Source organism: Oculina patagonica, chromosome 4 (genome assembly GCF_052425735.1).
Source record: "Oculina patagonica isolate OP01 chromosome 4, crgOcupat, whole genome shotgun sequence".
In the NCBI taxonomy this organism is placed as follows: Eukaryota; Metazoa; Cnidaria; class Anthozoa; order Scleractinia; family Oculinidae; genus Oculina; species Oculina patagonica.
Genome location: NC_135761.1, coordinates 41,696 through 56,269, shown reverse-complemented (window position 1 = coordinate 56,269; position 14,574 = coordinate 41,696). Strand labels below are relative to the sequence as shown.

Here is a 14,574-nt window from a genome sequence, read left to right as displayed (position 1 = left end):
GGATCCTTTTGTATCAAATTTGACTTCTGTTCCCATGTCATTTGATTGATTTCGACATCAGTATATTCTTTCCTTTCTACAATTTTGCCTAATGTTTTAAGAAGATGAGTCCACCTTGTTTCAGCAGCTGAGAAAGAGCAAAACCATGTAGGGTTGCCAAGTTGCCGAATCATAGCAAACAAGTCTTTTTTGCATTTTTCAAAATAAGGTGGTGAAGATCTAAGATTCCTTAAAACTCTGAACCCTTCATCAAGATGCACAAGCTTATTAAGATAATTCTCTGATTTCAGGTCACCAGCAGTGTATTTCTTCCCCTTTGTTTTACACTTTCTGAGAGCAATAGAAGCACTATCTTGAATTTGCTTTATTTGCAGTTTTTTCAGCTTGTAAAAAATGTTTGGCACAGACATTGCAACTCTTCTATCCTGACATCTTAATTCCCACTTAGCAACTGTACTATATGTTACAGGGACCTTTCTTTCATTGTTGTCAGGTCTTCGTTTTCCACAGAATAATGTAGGGAATGATAGAAATTCTGAATCTTTATCCATGAATATTCCTAATGGTTTGTTTCCTTCTCCTGGTGCAAAAGAAATAATTCTATCTCCATTTTTTGTTATATCTGGTTCCTGCAATAGTGTGTCTGTTACTCCTGAAGGACATTCGTCAACTTCACACCAACCACGATCATCATCTTTTTCATTGTCTGGATCATCAACATCAGCAGTGGAAAGATTGTTTTGACTATTTGTGGCAACTTCATTAGTTGGCACATCAGCACTGGTTGAGTTAGGGTTTTGAACAAATTCGCTCCACTCTTCATAGCTGCTCGATTGTGAAGTTATGCTGTCTACCCATGCATTTTGCACTTTTATGCCTTCAGTTTTAAATAATTCACTTGTGTTTACAAGATATTTGGCTGCATCTAATACTTTCTTAGGTCTAACATTCTGGAACTGATAATGATGCTTGTAACTGAGACGCCTTTTAAGTTTTATTGGAATGGTCTGTGATTCACTTATTGGCCTCGGGAGACAATGGACAGTTGAATTTACATCACTTGGCACATTGACAATGTTTCCATGAATAGACAATTGACCACCTCTAGGTAGTTCACGGATTTGCATAAAAGGTATACGAGGTGATATTAGTCGCTCTTCTAGTGATGTCAAATTCAATACATCAGGCTTATAAGGAAAACCCATCTTATTGGCTTTAGAACAGCTGGGTAACCTGCCTTTTTTTAGATTTGAATCACAAGTTATGCAAATCCATTCAATGCCATCAACACTTTTAACACCAGTAACACAGGACTCAACAACTTTTGGTGAACATGCTTTATATTTGTTTGGATCACATTTCACTACAGAGCACTTGTACCACAATTGGTCACAACAAGTGCATACATATTCTGGGCCACATGCAATGTTTTTGTGAAACAAATTTATCATACAATTTGCATCGTATTTGTTTTCTTGTGCTTGCAACACATGACTGGTGCATGTTAGTTGTGATACACTTGCAATAGTCTGAACCTTTCGTCTTTTTCCTACTGACTGTTTGTTTATTTGCCTAATGTGCTGCGGGTTCTCTGCTTTTCGTTTTCTAAAGGAACGCCGTTCAATTTCTCTAACATGTTCTGGGTTCAATTTTCTTTTTTTAGCAATCTGGTGTTTCTTCTTCGTATATGTTTTGCTATTTATGTTGCTGCCTTGCACTCGCTTTTTATTCTCATTTTTTCTAAAGTTATCATCAGCTCTTCTGTGTTTCATGTATTCTCTCATGTATTTTTTTGTGTAAGCTTTACGCTTTTCACTCTCATCAACTGGTTTGATTTGATCTGCATTTTTTGTTTGTTTGTTGCTGTCTCTTAACTCCATTGTTCTGTTTTCTACTGTGGAAACATAATGAATTTCATCTAGGTGTCCAATGTAAATGTTTAGGGCATTTGTAACATTCACTGGTTCAACAACAGTAACTGGGGAAAATGTTGGATTTGATTCAGCAATATGAATTGATAAATTAAGACAATTGGCAACAGCTTGAATTATGATAGCATCAGCCCATGTTCCTTGACGTGACATTCTTTCCAAATAACCTTGCCAAGAATGCTCAGTGTTACTCTCTATAAATTGTTCAGGGTGATGAACTAAATACTGAATGCCAACACTGCGCACATAAAAATGACTATTAGGATTTCCATAGAGTTGATGTGATACAGACTTAAATAACTGCATGTCGAAGTTTCCTTCGAGCCACCTCATGGTATCTGTTTATTATTCTATGAACCTTTGCCTCTTTTCCAAGTAAGAACAAGAAACTTAATCAGTTTTGTAACCGTGCGGTTAATGTTTGACCACCTCTTTTAGTTCTTTGGCTAGAGAGGCACGGCACCGCACAGTAAATCAAAGTGGCTACGAGCCACTAAACTCGGAAAATAAATTAGGAAACAAAGAGGAAACTTTTACAAAGATTTGCCACACTGCAGTTAAATCCACTCTCGACACATAACATCCAAAACATTTGAGGTTTTTAAAAATTGTTGATGAGAGCACTCGGAAAATAAATTAGGAAACCAAGAGGAAACTTTTACAAAGATTTGCCACACTGCAGTTAAATCCACTCTCGACACATAACACTCAAAACATTTGAGGTTTTTAAAAATTGTTGATGAGAGCACTCGGAAAATAAATAAGGAGACAAAGAGGAAACTTTTACAAAGATTTGCCACACTGCAGTTAAATCCACTCTCGACACATAACACCCAAAACATTTGAGGTTTTTAAAAATTGTTGATGAGAGCACTCGGAAAATAAATAAGGAGACAAAGAGGAAACTTTTACAAAGATTTGCCACACTGCAGTTAAATCCACTCTCGACACATAACACCCAAAACATTTGAGGTTTTTAAAGGTAAAAGCCTGTTCCGGCAAGTTTGTGGCCAAATATGGAACTTTTTTTTATTATAACGAACACAGAAATGCTTTGTTATCACTTTCGCTTTAATCCCGTTCCGAGAATATAATTTATCACGCGCAATGCGTGACGTGTCAAATGTCACGTTGAATTGTTTGGTCGTCTGAGACGCAGCAAGTTTCATTCGGGCAACAAGTTTTTAGGAAAATTAAAGGCCCGGTTGCCCGAGAAAAAACTGCCGGACAATCCAGGAGAAAATTGAAGTGTAAGAAATTAATTTTATAAATTTGAGAAACGAAAAAAACCTCCAAATAGCCCTCTTCTGATCGATGAATTGAAATCCACGACACTAAATCCATTTTCGTGTTGTCTTATAACCCAGACCTAACTTAATTACGCATGCAAATTTGTATGCCTTCGAAATTTTCGATATCTGGAAGCTTTGGAATGCATTTCTTGCTTCTTCTTGAATGAAATTAAATTCTAAGCAAAGTTTAATTCAAGTTTCTTTCATATTTCAATCTTAAGTTCGGGAATATTGACTTTTTTAAGTGAAGAGATTTGTAAAACGCAGCTGTCTGGGAATTATTTGTTTATTTATAGCTGCCCGAGAAAAAACCGCCGGACAATCCAGGAAAAAATTGAAGTGTAGGACATTAATTTCATAAATTTGAGAAACTAAAAAACCTCCAAATAGCCCTCTTCTGATCGATGAAATCCACGACACCAAATCTGTTTGTGACATTTTTCGAACAGCTTCCGAGCGAATTACGAAATATCAAAAGCGCATTTAATTTAAAAATCATACGTCCTGTGAGTTTTTTACAAGCTTCAAAATCCAATATAGTAGAAGGTGGGTGGCTTACTTTTTTGGCCCAGACCATGAAGCGTTCATTCCGAATAGTTCGTGTAGTGCAGACTGTAGTGCATTCTTGCTCCGCCTGATCGATACCTCGTCGTCCAAACACATCTTGATGGCCGTGATAAATACATCGCCACTTTTAAGACTTTAAAACCCATTTGTTCACTTGAGCATTCTTGAGCGCATTTTCTGATCGTTTGTGAGGTCTTCAAAAGTGTATTTTGAACAAAGGTGTAGCGAAAGGAACAAAATTTTTGCGTCGGACTCCACACGACAGACGCCATTTCAGCTCCTGTTGTAAACATGTACTGCCGCCTTTGTTCCAACCCTCTCCCCCACATATATCAACAAGAGACAATGGCCCGACTTTGTGGACAAATCAAAACCTAGCAGGGGAGACAGGGGTAAACATGTTTAATTCACTTTTAATGCGGATTTAATGCATAACATTAATTGTTTAACGGGAATGGAGTGACATCCAAACCCCCACTATACCTCATGATACCATGAGGTAAAAAGCAGTCACCACCTCCTCCAACATCAAGTGCAGTTCTGCCTAACTGAGACAATCTGAATTCTAATAAACTACTGCTAACAGAATTTGTGGGTGATGTAAAAGGTAAGCTAACTGATTTGTAATACTCTTTTGTAGGACCAGGATTTGACTCCACATCTCCACTCAATGATATAATTCTCCTCGAAAAATGGTAAAATTTCATTTTGAGCTGCCTTAATTTCTTGAACACATTACCTTCAGCAATCATACAAAACAAAGGCAAGTTTTTATGCTTTAAAGTCCTTGTTCGAAAAATATACAAGCTTAAACTTTGTGTAATGAAACACTTCTTTGAGAAAGACATGAACTTTGAACTTCTATATCGCTTTAAGAAATGATAACGATGGTATCCAAACATAGCCTTCAGCTTTGATGATTTTGGGACATATTTCTTAATGTATAATTGATAAGATTTTTTTGTTTCTTTCCCATGAGAAAGTCTGGTAACCATTTTGTAAGTTATTCTGGAGGGTTCTCTTTCCCGTCTCATTCTAAACCGAGGATGGGAGACAATGGTAGCTCTAGAATTCCGTACATTCACACTTCCATCTTCATTTCTGTAATGACAATTACGTGACAATTGAACTGGTCTTTTATTTTGATTTTTACGTTTCTCTTCAATAAATGCATTAACAAACTGCTCGGGTATTTTAGGATTACCTTCGATAACCATTTGCTCTTTAGTATTCTGTACTTTCAGTTCCTTCTCCGTGTATTTCAGGTGGCATTCAGCTAAAGGATCATCTGTGACTGTTTGGCATTTGTTTTCTGTTTGAGATTTTGTATTTGTTATTTGGCGAATATTGTATTTAGCATTTGTTTGGCAGTTGTGTATAATCTGTATAGCTGTCTCGCTTTCCACAATTGTGGCATTTAAGTCCCAGCGAGAGGGAAACTCGACGAAAGCTTCATCGAAGCTGCTGTTCGTCTCCTGGCCTTTCAAATTACCCCAGCCAGTCGAGGGTTTTGATAATGCTTCTGTCCCTGAATATATCAGAGACTTATTATGAGCATTGTCTGTACAAACTACGTTCATGGCTGTGATACTTCGACACACTAAAAAGCAAACTCTGCAAAGACACTAACCTCGAGCGACAGCAGTTCAAAACCATGTGCTTTGTCATGTGACATTTTTCGAACAGCTTCCGAGCGAATTACGAAATATCAAAAGCGCATTTACTTTAAAAATCATACGTCCTGTGAGTTTTTTACAAACTTCAAAATCCAATATAGTAGAAGGTGGGTGGCTTACCTTTTTGGCCCAGACCATGAAGCGTTCATTCCGAATAGTTCGTGTAGTGCATTCTTGCTACGCCTGATCGATACCTCGTCGTCCAAACACATCTTGATGGCCGTGATGGATACATCGCCACTTTTAAGACTTTTAAACCCATTTGTTCACTTGAGCATTCTTGAGCACATTTTCTGATCGTTCGTGAGGTCTTCAGAAGTGTATTTTGAACAAAGGTGTAGCGAAAGGAACAAAATTTTAGCGTCGGACTCGACACGACAGACGCCATTTCAGCTCATGTTGTAAACATGTACTGCCGCCTGTGTTCCACCCCCTCCCCCACATATATCAACAAGAGACAATGGCCCGACTTTGTGGACAAATCAAAACCTAGCAGGGGAGACAGGGGTAAACATGTTTAATTCACTTTTAATGCGGATTTAATGCATAACATTAATTGTTTAACGGGAATGGAGTGACATCCAAACCCCCACTTTACCTCATGATACCATGAGGTAATAACTATTCAAAGTGGCTATGAGCCACTGAACTCGGAAAATTAATCATGAAAGGGTGAAAATGGTAAGGCTACTGCCACTGGGTGGAGGTTGAACCTCTTTAACGAGCACTTCCTGGGGGGTGGGGGGGGGGGGGAGTCCACAAGTTCTTCAAGACCTCCCAGGGGTTTCAGATAACAAGAGAACATGGCCATAAAATAATTGGGAACTCATGAACAAAAGGTATGTTTTGAATATTTTAGGGAACAGGGATCATCACAATTGACAAAATGCTCCGTTAAGAGGTCAACTGTACTGCCAATGACCCAGTGACAAGTGAATAAATGGAAACTCTGTTCTCAGTGGCCTCAACATTAAGAGGCTGTGAGTTGACATAGCCCATCACCTGGAACATAATTTGTTGTTAATTATTAGGCGTGGACATAATGAATTAGTGTTCTTGTAGCTTTTTCGCAATCTTGTCCCCAGAGTCCATAACTAAATGATTCTTGGTTCTGAAGAATAACATTGTTGCCTCTGGGGACAAGAAAAGAGCATTATATATAAAATGAACAAGTTTCACCCTAATAGGTGCAACAAATATTTATTATTTATTATTTAATATTTAGTTAAAATACTGTACAAATAATAATTTACTAAATTAAATAGATTGGTGTCATATCGTCTGGGTGAGTGAAAAGGGACAAAAATTGACATTGACATTGTAATGAACACTGTATTGTCTTATCAATTCCATTGGAATAATGTAAATGTCGCACGTGCAAACAAAATAATCAAGCCAACGTGTACTGTATAATAGAATTTGTAAAAATTTATCAATGACATTTTTGTCAGGAGCAGGACACATGATAACAGTACTTGGCAAGAAAAATAATTTAACAGCCACAACTTGGACTGTAGACTGTATAACAGTGTGACCTTGACTGTCATTTCACTTCAAAGAATAAGTTCATTTCAGTTGTTTAGTTATTATGACTGATTACTCTCTATGTGGCATCAATTATTAGGTGGTGACATGTAGAATGCCAGAATTTTTCTGAAGCAATGCATCTTCTTTGTAGGCATCCTTGACTTTTAGTGATGTACATGGCCGAAAGTGAATGAACCGAGTTCAAATTGAAGTGTTTCTGAATTCTGTAATTACTCATAAATGTAGTCCAAGGAAGTCAAAATACTTGTACTTGATGCCTTTCTTTTTCAGACCCATGTAATTCTCAGTTCTATTCCGTGAAGTTTACCATATGACTTGTCCTGCAGGCAATGTCCAAAAAGGCTTCCAAGGTGTTGCAGCTTATAAGTATCTCAGCAGGTGTCAAAGTTGTTAACATTTCTCTTTTACTTGGATATATGCAGTGTTCGTTTGGTTCCATACATGTTGAACAAAGAATAAACTGTTGCACCTGAAATAAGAAAAATCATGTACAGCTGTAGGTTAAAGAGGAAATAGTATAAAGGTGTATAGATGTAGTCAAAATGCTTATCAGTGTTTGTATAAAATCCCCACCCCCACCCCAGTAACACCCTAAACGTTAGCAACTTACCTAAAGTTGGATTCCTTCATTAAGGAAGGGCCGATCTCACCCTCCAAAATAATGAGGTTGATTACTTTTTCACTCCAAAAGTTTATGCTTATAAATGCAAGTTGTGGCAGTCCAAGAATTTTGCAACATGAAAATAACAAGCAAGTCAAAATATCCTTTGTTTGAAACAAAATTTCTGTTTTCTATATTAGTCGTTCAGATTGTTGTCTGATACGTATAAGAATCCATATGAATGTAGAAAATTTGGTTATTTATGGGCACAAGTGATGCTTTAAAGGCGAATCGCTGAGTTCAGCAAGGTTTAGTACACGTCATTTGTCAGGTGACTTTTACGATCGCTTCCGACCATACCAGAAGGAAAATCTATCAAATGTTTCGTATACAAACAGCAAATATTTAAAAATGTTCATGCTTAGCTTACCTATGATGGTTCCCAAAGCAACAACCATGAATGATTCCACCCTCAGTCACTCTCCACAATGATGTGAGTCCATTCGTAACTTGTAGTGTACGTATGTTCAGTTCGAGTGAAGCAGCGAAATCGAGCTCTTCAACAAACACTACTGAGACCACTCTCGAATTGAACGTCCATGCACTTTACAGATGCTCAAATGTGAAATGCTGTCACCAAAGCAAATCACTAGGCAAGTAAACCGTAGGTTTTTGCCGGTTTCGAAACAGAAACCTCGACACTTAGTTGAGCCCGCTTTTCCAGGGAATGACTCAGCGGTTCAAATCCGATTTTTCTCACATCAACTTCCGGTTGTGGCGTCGTGGCGCAACTGGAAGTGGCAGTGAACTGTAAACTGAAGTTCGGAATTGTTAAGAGTTCGAATCCTGAACTAACAGAATTTTTTTTTCTTTTTTTTTTCCTATTGGTTTTTTTAATATTTTTTAACGCGCGTATTTATATGATTTTTCTATAAGCATATCATTTATTTAATTATTGTACCAATTTACCGGAACGAAAAATCATGTCAAGTTTTACGTTAGAAATCATGTATTTGAGAAATCGAATATTGTTCATTTCTTTTTGTATTTCTTTTTAGCGAAGGAGTATTGTGTTTCCAACTAAAATCAAGTGTTGAAGCTCATACCGAAGCTAAAAGCTTATACAAAATGCATTATGATGATAGAAGAAAGGGCTAAATACGGCTTCCTGTGGCTTAATATATACCCTCGACGATCGATTGTTACAAATTGTCGCCTTGTCAAAGAACTTGATTTCCCATCAGTTTCTGCATCTCCTTTTCACTTTTGAGACTACAAAGACGTATTTCGATCATGGGTGGTACGACGTTTAGTCATCTCGGCGTTTACCATTGGACGGCATTTTAGAATTATGTAGATTTGTTGTGATCGAGCCAATATTTGTCACCGCGAGTCTTATGCGCATGCGTGTGTACGACGTTTAGTCATCTCGGTGTTTACCATATTGGATGGCATTTTAGAAATGTAGATTTCTTGTGATCGAGCCAATATTGTCACCTCGAGTCTTATGCGCATGCGTTTAACGCAAAGTTCCCTGTGCTTGGGTTTATGGCTGGAAGAATACGTACCACAAGGAGAGCATTGGGGCTTCAGAAACAAATATATAGCCTTTGTGTGCTTCACATAAAGTAACAAAGTAAAGCTCGCGTTTTAGCCAACCCCCCTACCCGCTTCACAAGATTAATTGATTAATTCAATTTGATATTAATTAATTAATTCAATTAAAATGTCTAACAGGAAACGAGTGAAGGAGTGAGGGAGTGAAGGAGTGAAATCGGCCCTCTCACCAAAACTCGGAATTTTCCGAGTTAAAAACGAAAAAAACTCTCTTCTCAGTATTCTTTAGATTTCTTCTTTGCTTGATACTAGTTACAGTTTGTGACTATTTGAGCTTCAACATGATAATTTCCCGCTTTTCTTTTTTTTAGCTCATTTTTTATCAGGAAATGCGTCGCACATATTTAAAGCTTTAAAGCTTTGAAGAATTTTATTCACTTTATTTTATTTTATTTTATTTTTATTTATTTTTTATTTTTTTTTATTTTCATTGTGGCTTACCTGTAAACTAGCTGGTGCGTTCCCGCAGATTTTGCTAACCATATCTGCGGGACGCATCGAAACCACAGCTAAGTGTAATGACCACATTAAACATTGTATTGTATTGTATTCTATTGTATTGTTTCTCGTTAATTTGAAATTGGTTTTACTAAATGTTTGATTAAAATAAGCTATGTGGTGGTAACAAAATACAGTAAATAGAAACGTGTTGGAAAAAATAAGACCTTTGTTATGATGACAAGCCAAGAGCTTTAATAGGTAGATAGTAAATTTGTCTATTTTTACACAAAACAGATGAACTACTAATTATATGCGAGGGCGAGATTGTGGTAAGATCAGGTCCGCCAACAATTTCTCGAGTTTCGTTTTTTAGTGTTTCGTTCTACCGAGAAATCTTTTAATATAATCAGCACGTTCAGTAGACTACTGCAAAGGACTACTGCAAAGTATCCGCTGTATGCATACGCAGATGCACAAACCGCTGACAAACAAATTTGTTTCTCTTTAATTTGGCAAAAGCAGGGTGAGGTGAAGTTTTATTATTAGCATTTTGTTTTGACAATGAGAAAAATGGCTAAAATATTTTCGTCACCTTATCGGCTTACATACTTGTAGCAGTCATCAAAAGCATATCACTGTCAAAAAAGGACATTTCCGCTGAATATTATCAGCATAGCTATCAGTTACTTCATTAGCAAACAAAGTGTGTACATTTGCTTTTGTTTAGCAAGATGGCCATAACTGAGATTATTTTAAAAATTCTAACAGACATAACAACTACAGTACTATGAAAATAGACAAAAGAAAAAAGTACGAGAGTAGGCCAACGTGCGGTCAACAAAAATAATCATTCGTACGTAAACATCAGAATGCGCAGGCTGTGGTATCATTGAATGTTAAAGAGCTTAGTAACCCTACACGTGAACTCAGATAGCTTAATGAACGAGGTCAGTTTAGAGTTTTTCAATCCGATCTTTTTGTAAGACTAGATCCAGCAAAGTGGAAAGTACTTTGGTGTGTTTCTCCTCAGTGCTATTTGAAAGACTAGACAACCCAACTACCTTCCGTTGGAGAGAAAAAAATGGATGAAAACAAAAGGAGGCACGTAATAGCAACCAAAGATAACATTGCGTTGTTTATTTCTATGATATGTGCACTAGGTGTGCTACATTTGGAGTGGAAAATTCTAAATTTTGAATCGAAGCTGTGCTTTCAGAGGAAAGACGACTGCAGCTTAAAAACAGGAGATCCAGCGGAGCATGGCCTAAGTCGTGACGGTTAGTGACAGAAAGTTAAAACATGAAGTTAGTGCACTCTGTGGTACTAATTGTACTATCAGAAATGAGAATAAAGGGGAATTTACATTAAACCCACAGAATAAAATCTATGGGTAAAATGGGTTGTTCTCATTATAATTTTATCGGTTGTAAGTATAGTATTTTGTTTATAATTATACTCGCCTGAATCTTGTTTACGGTTATTGACTGTAAGTAGAAGAATTTCTAAGGATTATTGTTTGGGTAACCTTAGCAGGGATCTATCACGAAACATCTTCATGAACAACTAAGTGATCCAACTTATCTTATCGAGGGATTAGATTAGAAATACATTTGTAACAGATAGTGTCTCCATTATTACACAAGCTTTTCACATAAATCATTTTTAAATTGAAAAACTGTCCGATATATTCTGTGTTTTAATGTAAAAAAAATGATGTATATAATTGTATGTGTGACGGACATGAGTCAAACTTGTGATTCATTAACGTTTTGTTTGTGCTAAAAGAACAGCTCCCAAATCTTGTTATTCTAAGGTCAAAGGTCTTTACTGAAATTATTTACTTATTACTTCTTGCTATAATATTTCGTGTTCCCAATCATGCCCAATCAAAGTAATCCCAAGTAAAGTAAACAGCCTCGAGTTAGTGACATAATTAAGTCGGTGCGTGAGCACGACTCCATGCGCAGCAACCTTTTCGCCGGTGGAGTTTTTCCGGCCAGAAGATACCCCTGGGGGGGGGGGGGGTAGTTTCTATAGTAAACTATAAGGGAAGGCTCCATCCGAAAGGAATACCTTTTTCAAGATTTCAGAAGCTGAAGTGAAAAAAAGGGTTGGGATGGAAAACTGTCATTTTGGTATTTAGAAGACCTTTCAAGACTTTTCGAACAGACGCACCCACCTAATGGCTTATTCATACTTCATATTAGACAGTTAAGCGTTAGTATCACCGTATATTTTTACGAGTTGTTAAAACACACATGAGTAAAAATAGATCTAATTATCATATGACTCCGGTCAAAAACAGAAACAGACTGATTCTGCCTTTCAACAACTTGAATAATTGGTCATTTTAAAACTTTTATATCTTCAGATATTGTGAGAAGTTTGCGTACCAAACGCACTCCTTACACCATTCAAAATGTTAGACAACTGGTCAGAGAAGAAATACACGAAATTCTTGAAGGAGAATTTTGCACGAGCAAACAACAATTGTGCATAAAAGGATCCCGGGGTGAAAATGGAAAACAGGGCAGCCCAGGCTCCCCCGGGAAGCCGGGACTTAAAGGAGACAAGGGAGCACGGGGAGAACGTGGAATGCAAGGAATTATGGGAAAGAATGGCTCACAAGGTCCTCCCGGTAGGAAAGGGGAGCGCGGCCACCCAGGATTCGTGGGTTTCCCTGGGATAAAGGGAGAGAAAGGAGCAACAGGAGATAAAGGGAAGCCCGGTGTCCCAGGGAATTACCTCACTGCCCCTGTCATTACGTCACTTCCTGTATCATTGATAGTTAACGAGACTCAAAATGCTGTCCTACACTGCGACGTCCAAGCTAATCCAAAGGCGAAAGTCACGTGGTCCAAGGTGAATTCGTCACTGCCGATTGGACGATACACCCAAAGCTCCGACAACAAACTGCTAATCAGAGATGTTCAGTTAACAGACGATGGGACATTTGCATGTATAGCAACTAACGTGTTAGGAACAGGGAAAGTTCTATCAAGGATTCACGTACAAGGTTAGTACATTTTGACCTGTGGCCAGTGCGCGGATATTGAGTATGTATATTACTTTCAAGAGGTTTCGTGCAAAACAGTTATTAAGCCGGAGTTAAAAAAAAAAGCATCAATAGATCATCACCACTGCTGAATATTTCACTGCAATTTAAGGGGGAGTAAATTTCAACTTGTAGAAATGCATAGAAATGTATTATCAATTACTTGCCTAAATAATTCCAATCGCAAACATTTTTATAGCTCTTGTCCCTGGTTAGCCGAATGACCACTGGCCATTCTGCTTTACATATTGTTTATAATGACTTTAATCTCGCTTGAGCCGAGTCTGAACAGCCAAAGTTTAGCCGGACTATACTAACAACATAGACTCAATATGTTTATATTTCATCAGTGAAACCAGAATTTTTCTTAAAACCAAAGAAGTCCATAACAGAGGTGGGAAAAACGGTCACGATGGGTTGTGGAGCAAGCGGGCGCCCCACTCCTAGTATCTGGTGGACAAAATTACAAACGAACTTCCCTGCACGCAAACGTGTTACTTCCGAGTATGGACATCTTACAATCTTTAACGTGACTAAGCAGGATCAAGGGATCTACATGTGCCATGCAGAAAACGCCTTGGGAAAAATATATACCTCGGTTCAATTAAAAGTCTTCGCTCGACTGGAATTCATTATCTCCCCGCCAGCAGCCGTGATGGCTGTGTTAGGAGAAAAGTTAGAGATACACTGTGCCGCAAAAGCGGAATTTCCTCCGTTAGTGACATGGGCGATGGAAGGACATTTGTTTTTGCCATCCGGAATAATGATATACCCTAACGGTACCTTAATGATATCGAAGGTGTCACGATCGCATCAGGGTAGTTATAAATGTATGGTGACGAGTCAGATAACTTCTATACAGACCACAGTTAACGTGACTGTTAAGTATCCAGAATCCTGCAGCATTATCAGAAAGTTTGTTACGAAAATAAGTGGGACTTACATCATCGATCCCGATGGCGTCGGCGGTGTAGATCCCTTTGTCGTTTATTGCAACATGACCGAGCGAGACAAGATTGGCGTGACAGTCGTGAGTCATGACAGCGAAGACAGGGTCTTAGTGGATGGATGCGATCCAAAGGGATGTTACTCTCGGCAAGTTTTATACACTGGTGCAAGTTTACAGCAACTAGCCAGTCTCACCAAAGTCTCGGCAAAATGCGAACAGTTCATTAAATACGAGTGCTACAACACGTGGTTCCTCAGCGAGGGCTACGCCTGGTGGATATCTCGTGACGGAGTGAAGATGACGCACTGGGGAGGAGCTCCCGTCGGGAGTGGGAAGTGTGCATGTGGAGTTACAAACTCGTGTGACGGCGGATGGAAATGCAACTGTGACTATTTAGAGAGACGATGGAAAGAGGACAGCGGTTTCCTTACCGAAAAGTCTATTTTGCCTGTTAGTGAGCTCAGATTTGGGGACATGGGAGAGTCCTCCGAACAAGGATTTCATACGCTTGGAAAGTTCAAGTGCTATGGGATAGCGTAAGGCTTAAATATTGAGCGACAACATTTGCTGCAGTCGAGTGCTATGAGATAGCGTAAGGCCTAAGTATTGGGCGATAGCTGCAACATTTGCTGCAGTCGAGTGCTATGAGATAGCGTAAGTCCTAAGTATCGTGCGATTGCTGCAACATTTGCTGCAGTCGAGTGCTATGGGATAGCGTAAGTCCTAATGATATATTGGGCGATAGCTGCAACATTTGCTGCAGTCGAGTGCTATGGGATAGCGTAAGTCCTAAGTATATATTAGGCGATTGCTGCAACATTTGCTGCAGTCGAGAACTATGGGATAGAGTAAGGCCTAAGTATATATTGGGCGATAGCTGCAACATTTGCTGCAGTC

General features: G+C 38.4%; 1 protein-coding gene across 1 annotated transcript; it reads left to right on the top strand.

Annotated features, from left to right (window-relative positions):
• Positions 1-10,754: 10,754 nt before the first annotated feature.
• LOC144648063 (uncharacterized) lies at positions 10,755-14,217 on the top strand. Its single transcript, XM_078507704.1, has 3 exons — positions 10,755-10,950; positions 12,045-12,689; positions 13,079-14,217. The coding sequence occupies exons 1-3, from the start codon at positions 10,755-10,757 to the stop codon at positions 14,215-14,217; spliced, it is 1,980 nt and encodes a 659-aa protein (XP_078363830.1).
• The last annotated feature ends 357 nt before the right edge of the window (positions 14,218-14,574 follow it).

What these genes read in the sequence shown, in the direction of transcription:
- LOC144648063 (XM_078507704.1), top strand. Translation starts at nt 10,755, where the DNA reads ATGGATGAAAACAAAAGGAGGCACGTAATAGCAACCAAAGATAACATT. An exon ending in GCATGGCCTAAGTCGTGACG is followed by an intron (nt 10,951 to 12,044) that starts GTTAGTGACAGA and finishes TTATATCTTCAG; the next exon opens with ATATTGTGAGAAGTTTGCGT. An exon ending in ATCAAGGATTCACGTACAAG is followed by an intron (nt 12,690 to 13,078) that starts GTTAGTACATTT and finishes ATATTTCATCAG; the next exon opens with TGAAACCAGAATTTTTCTTA.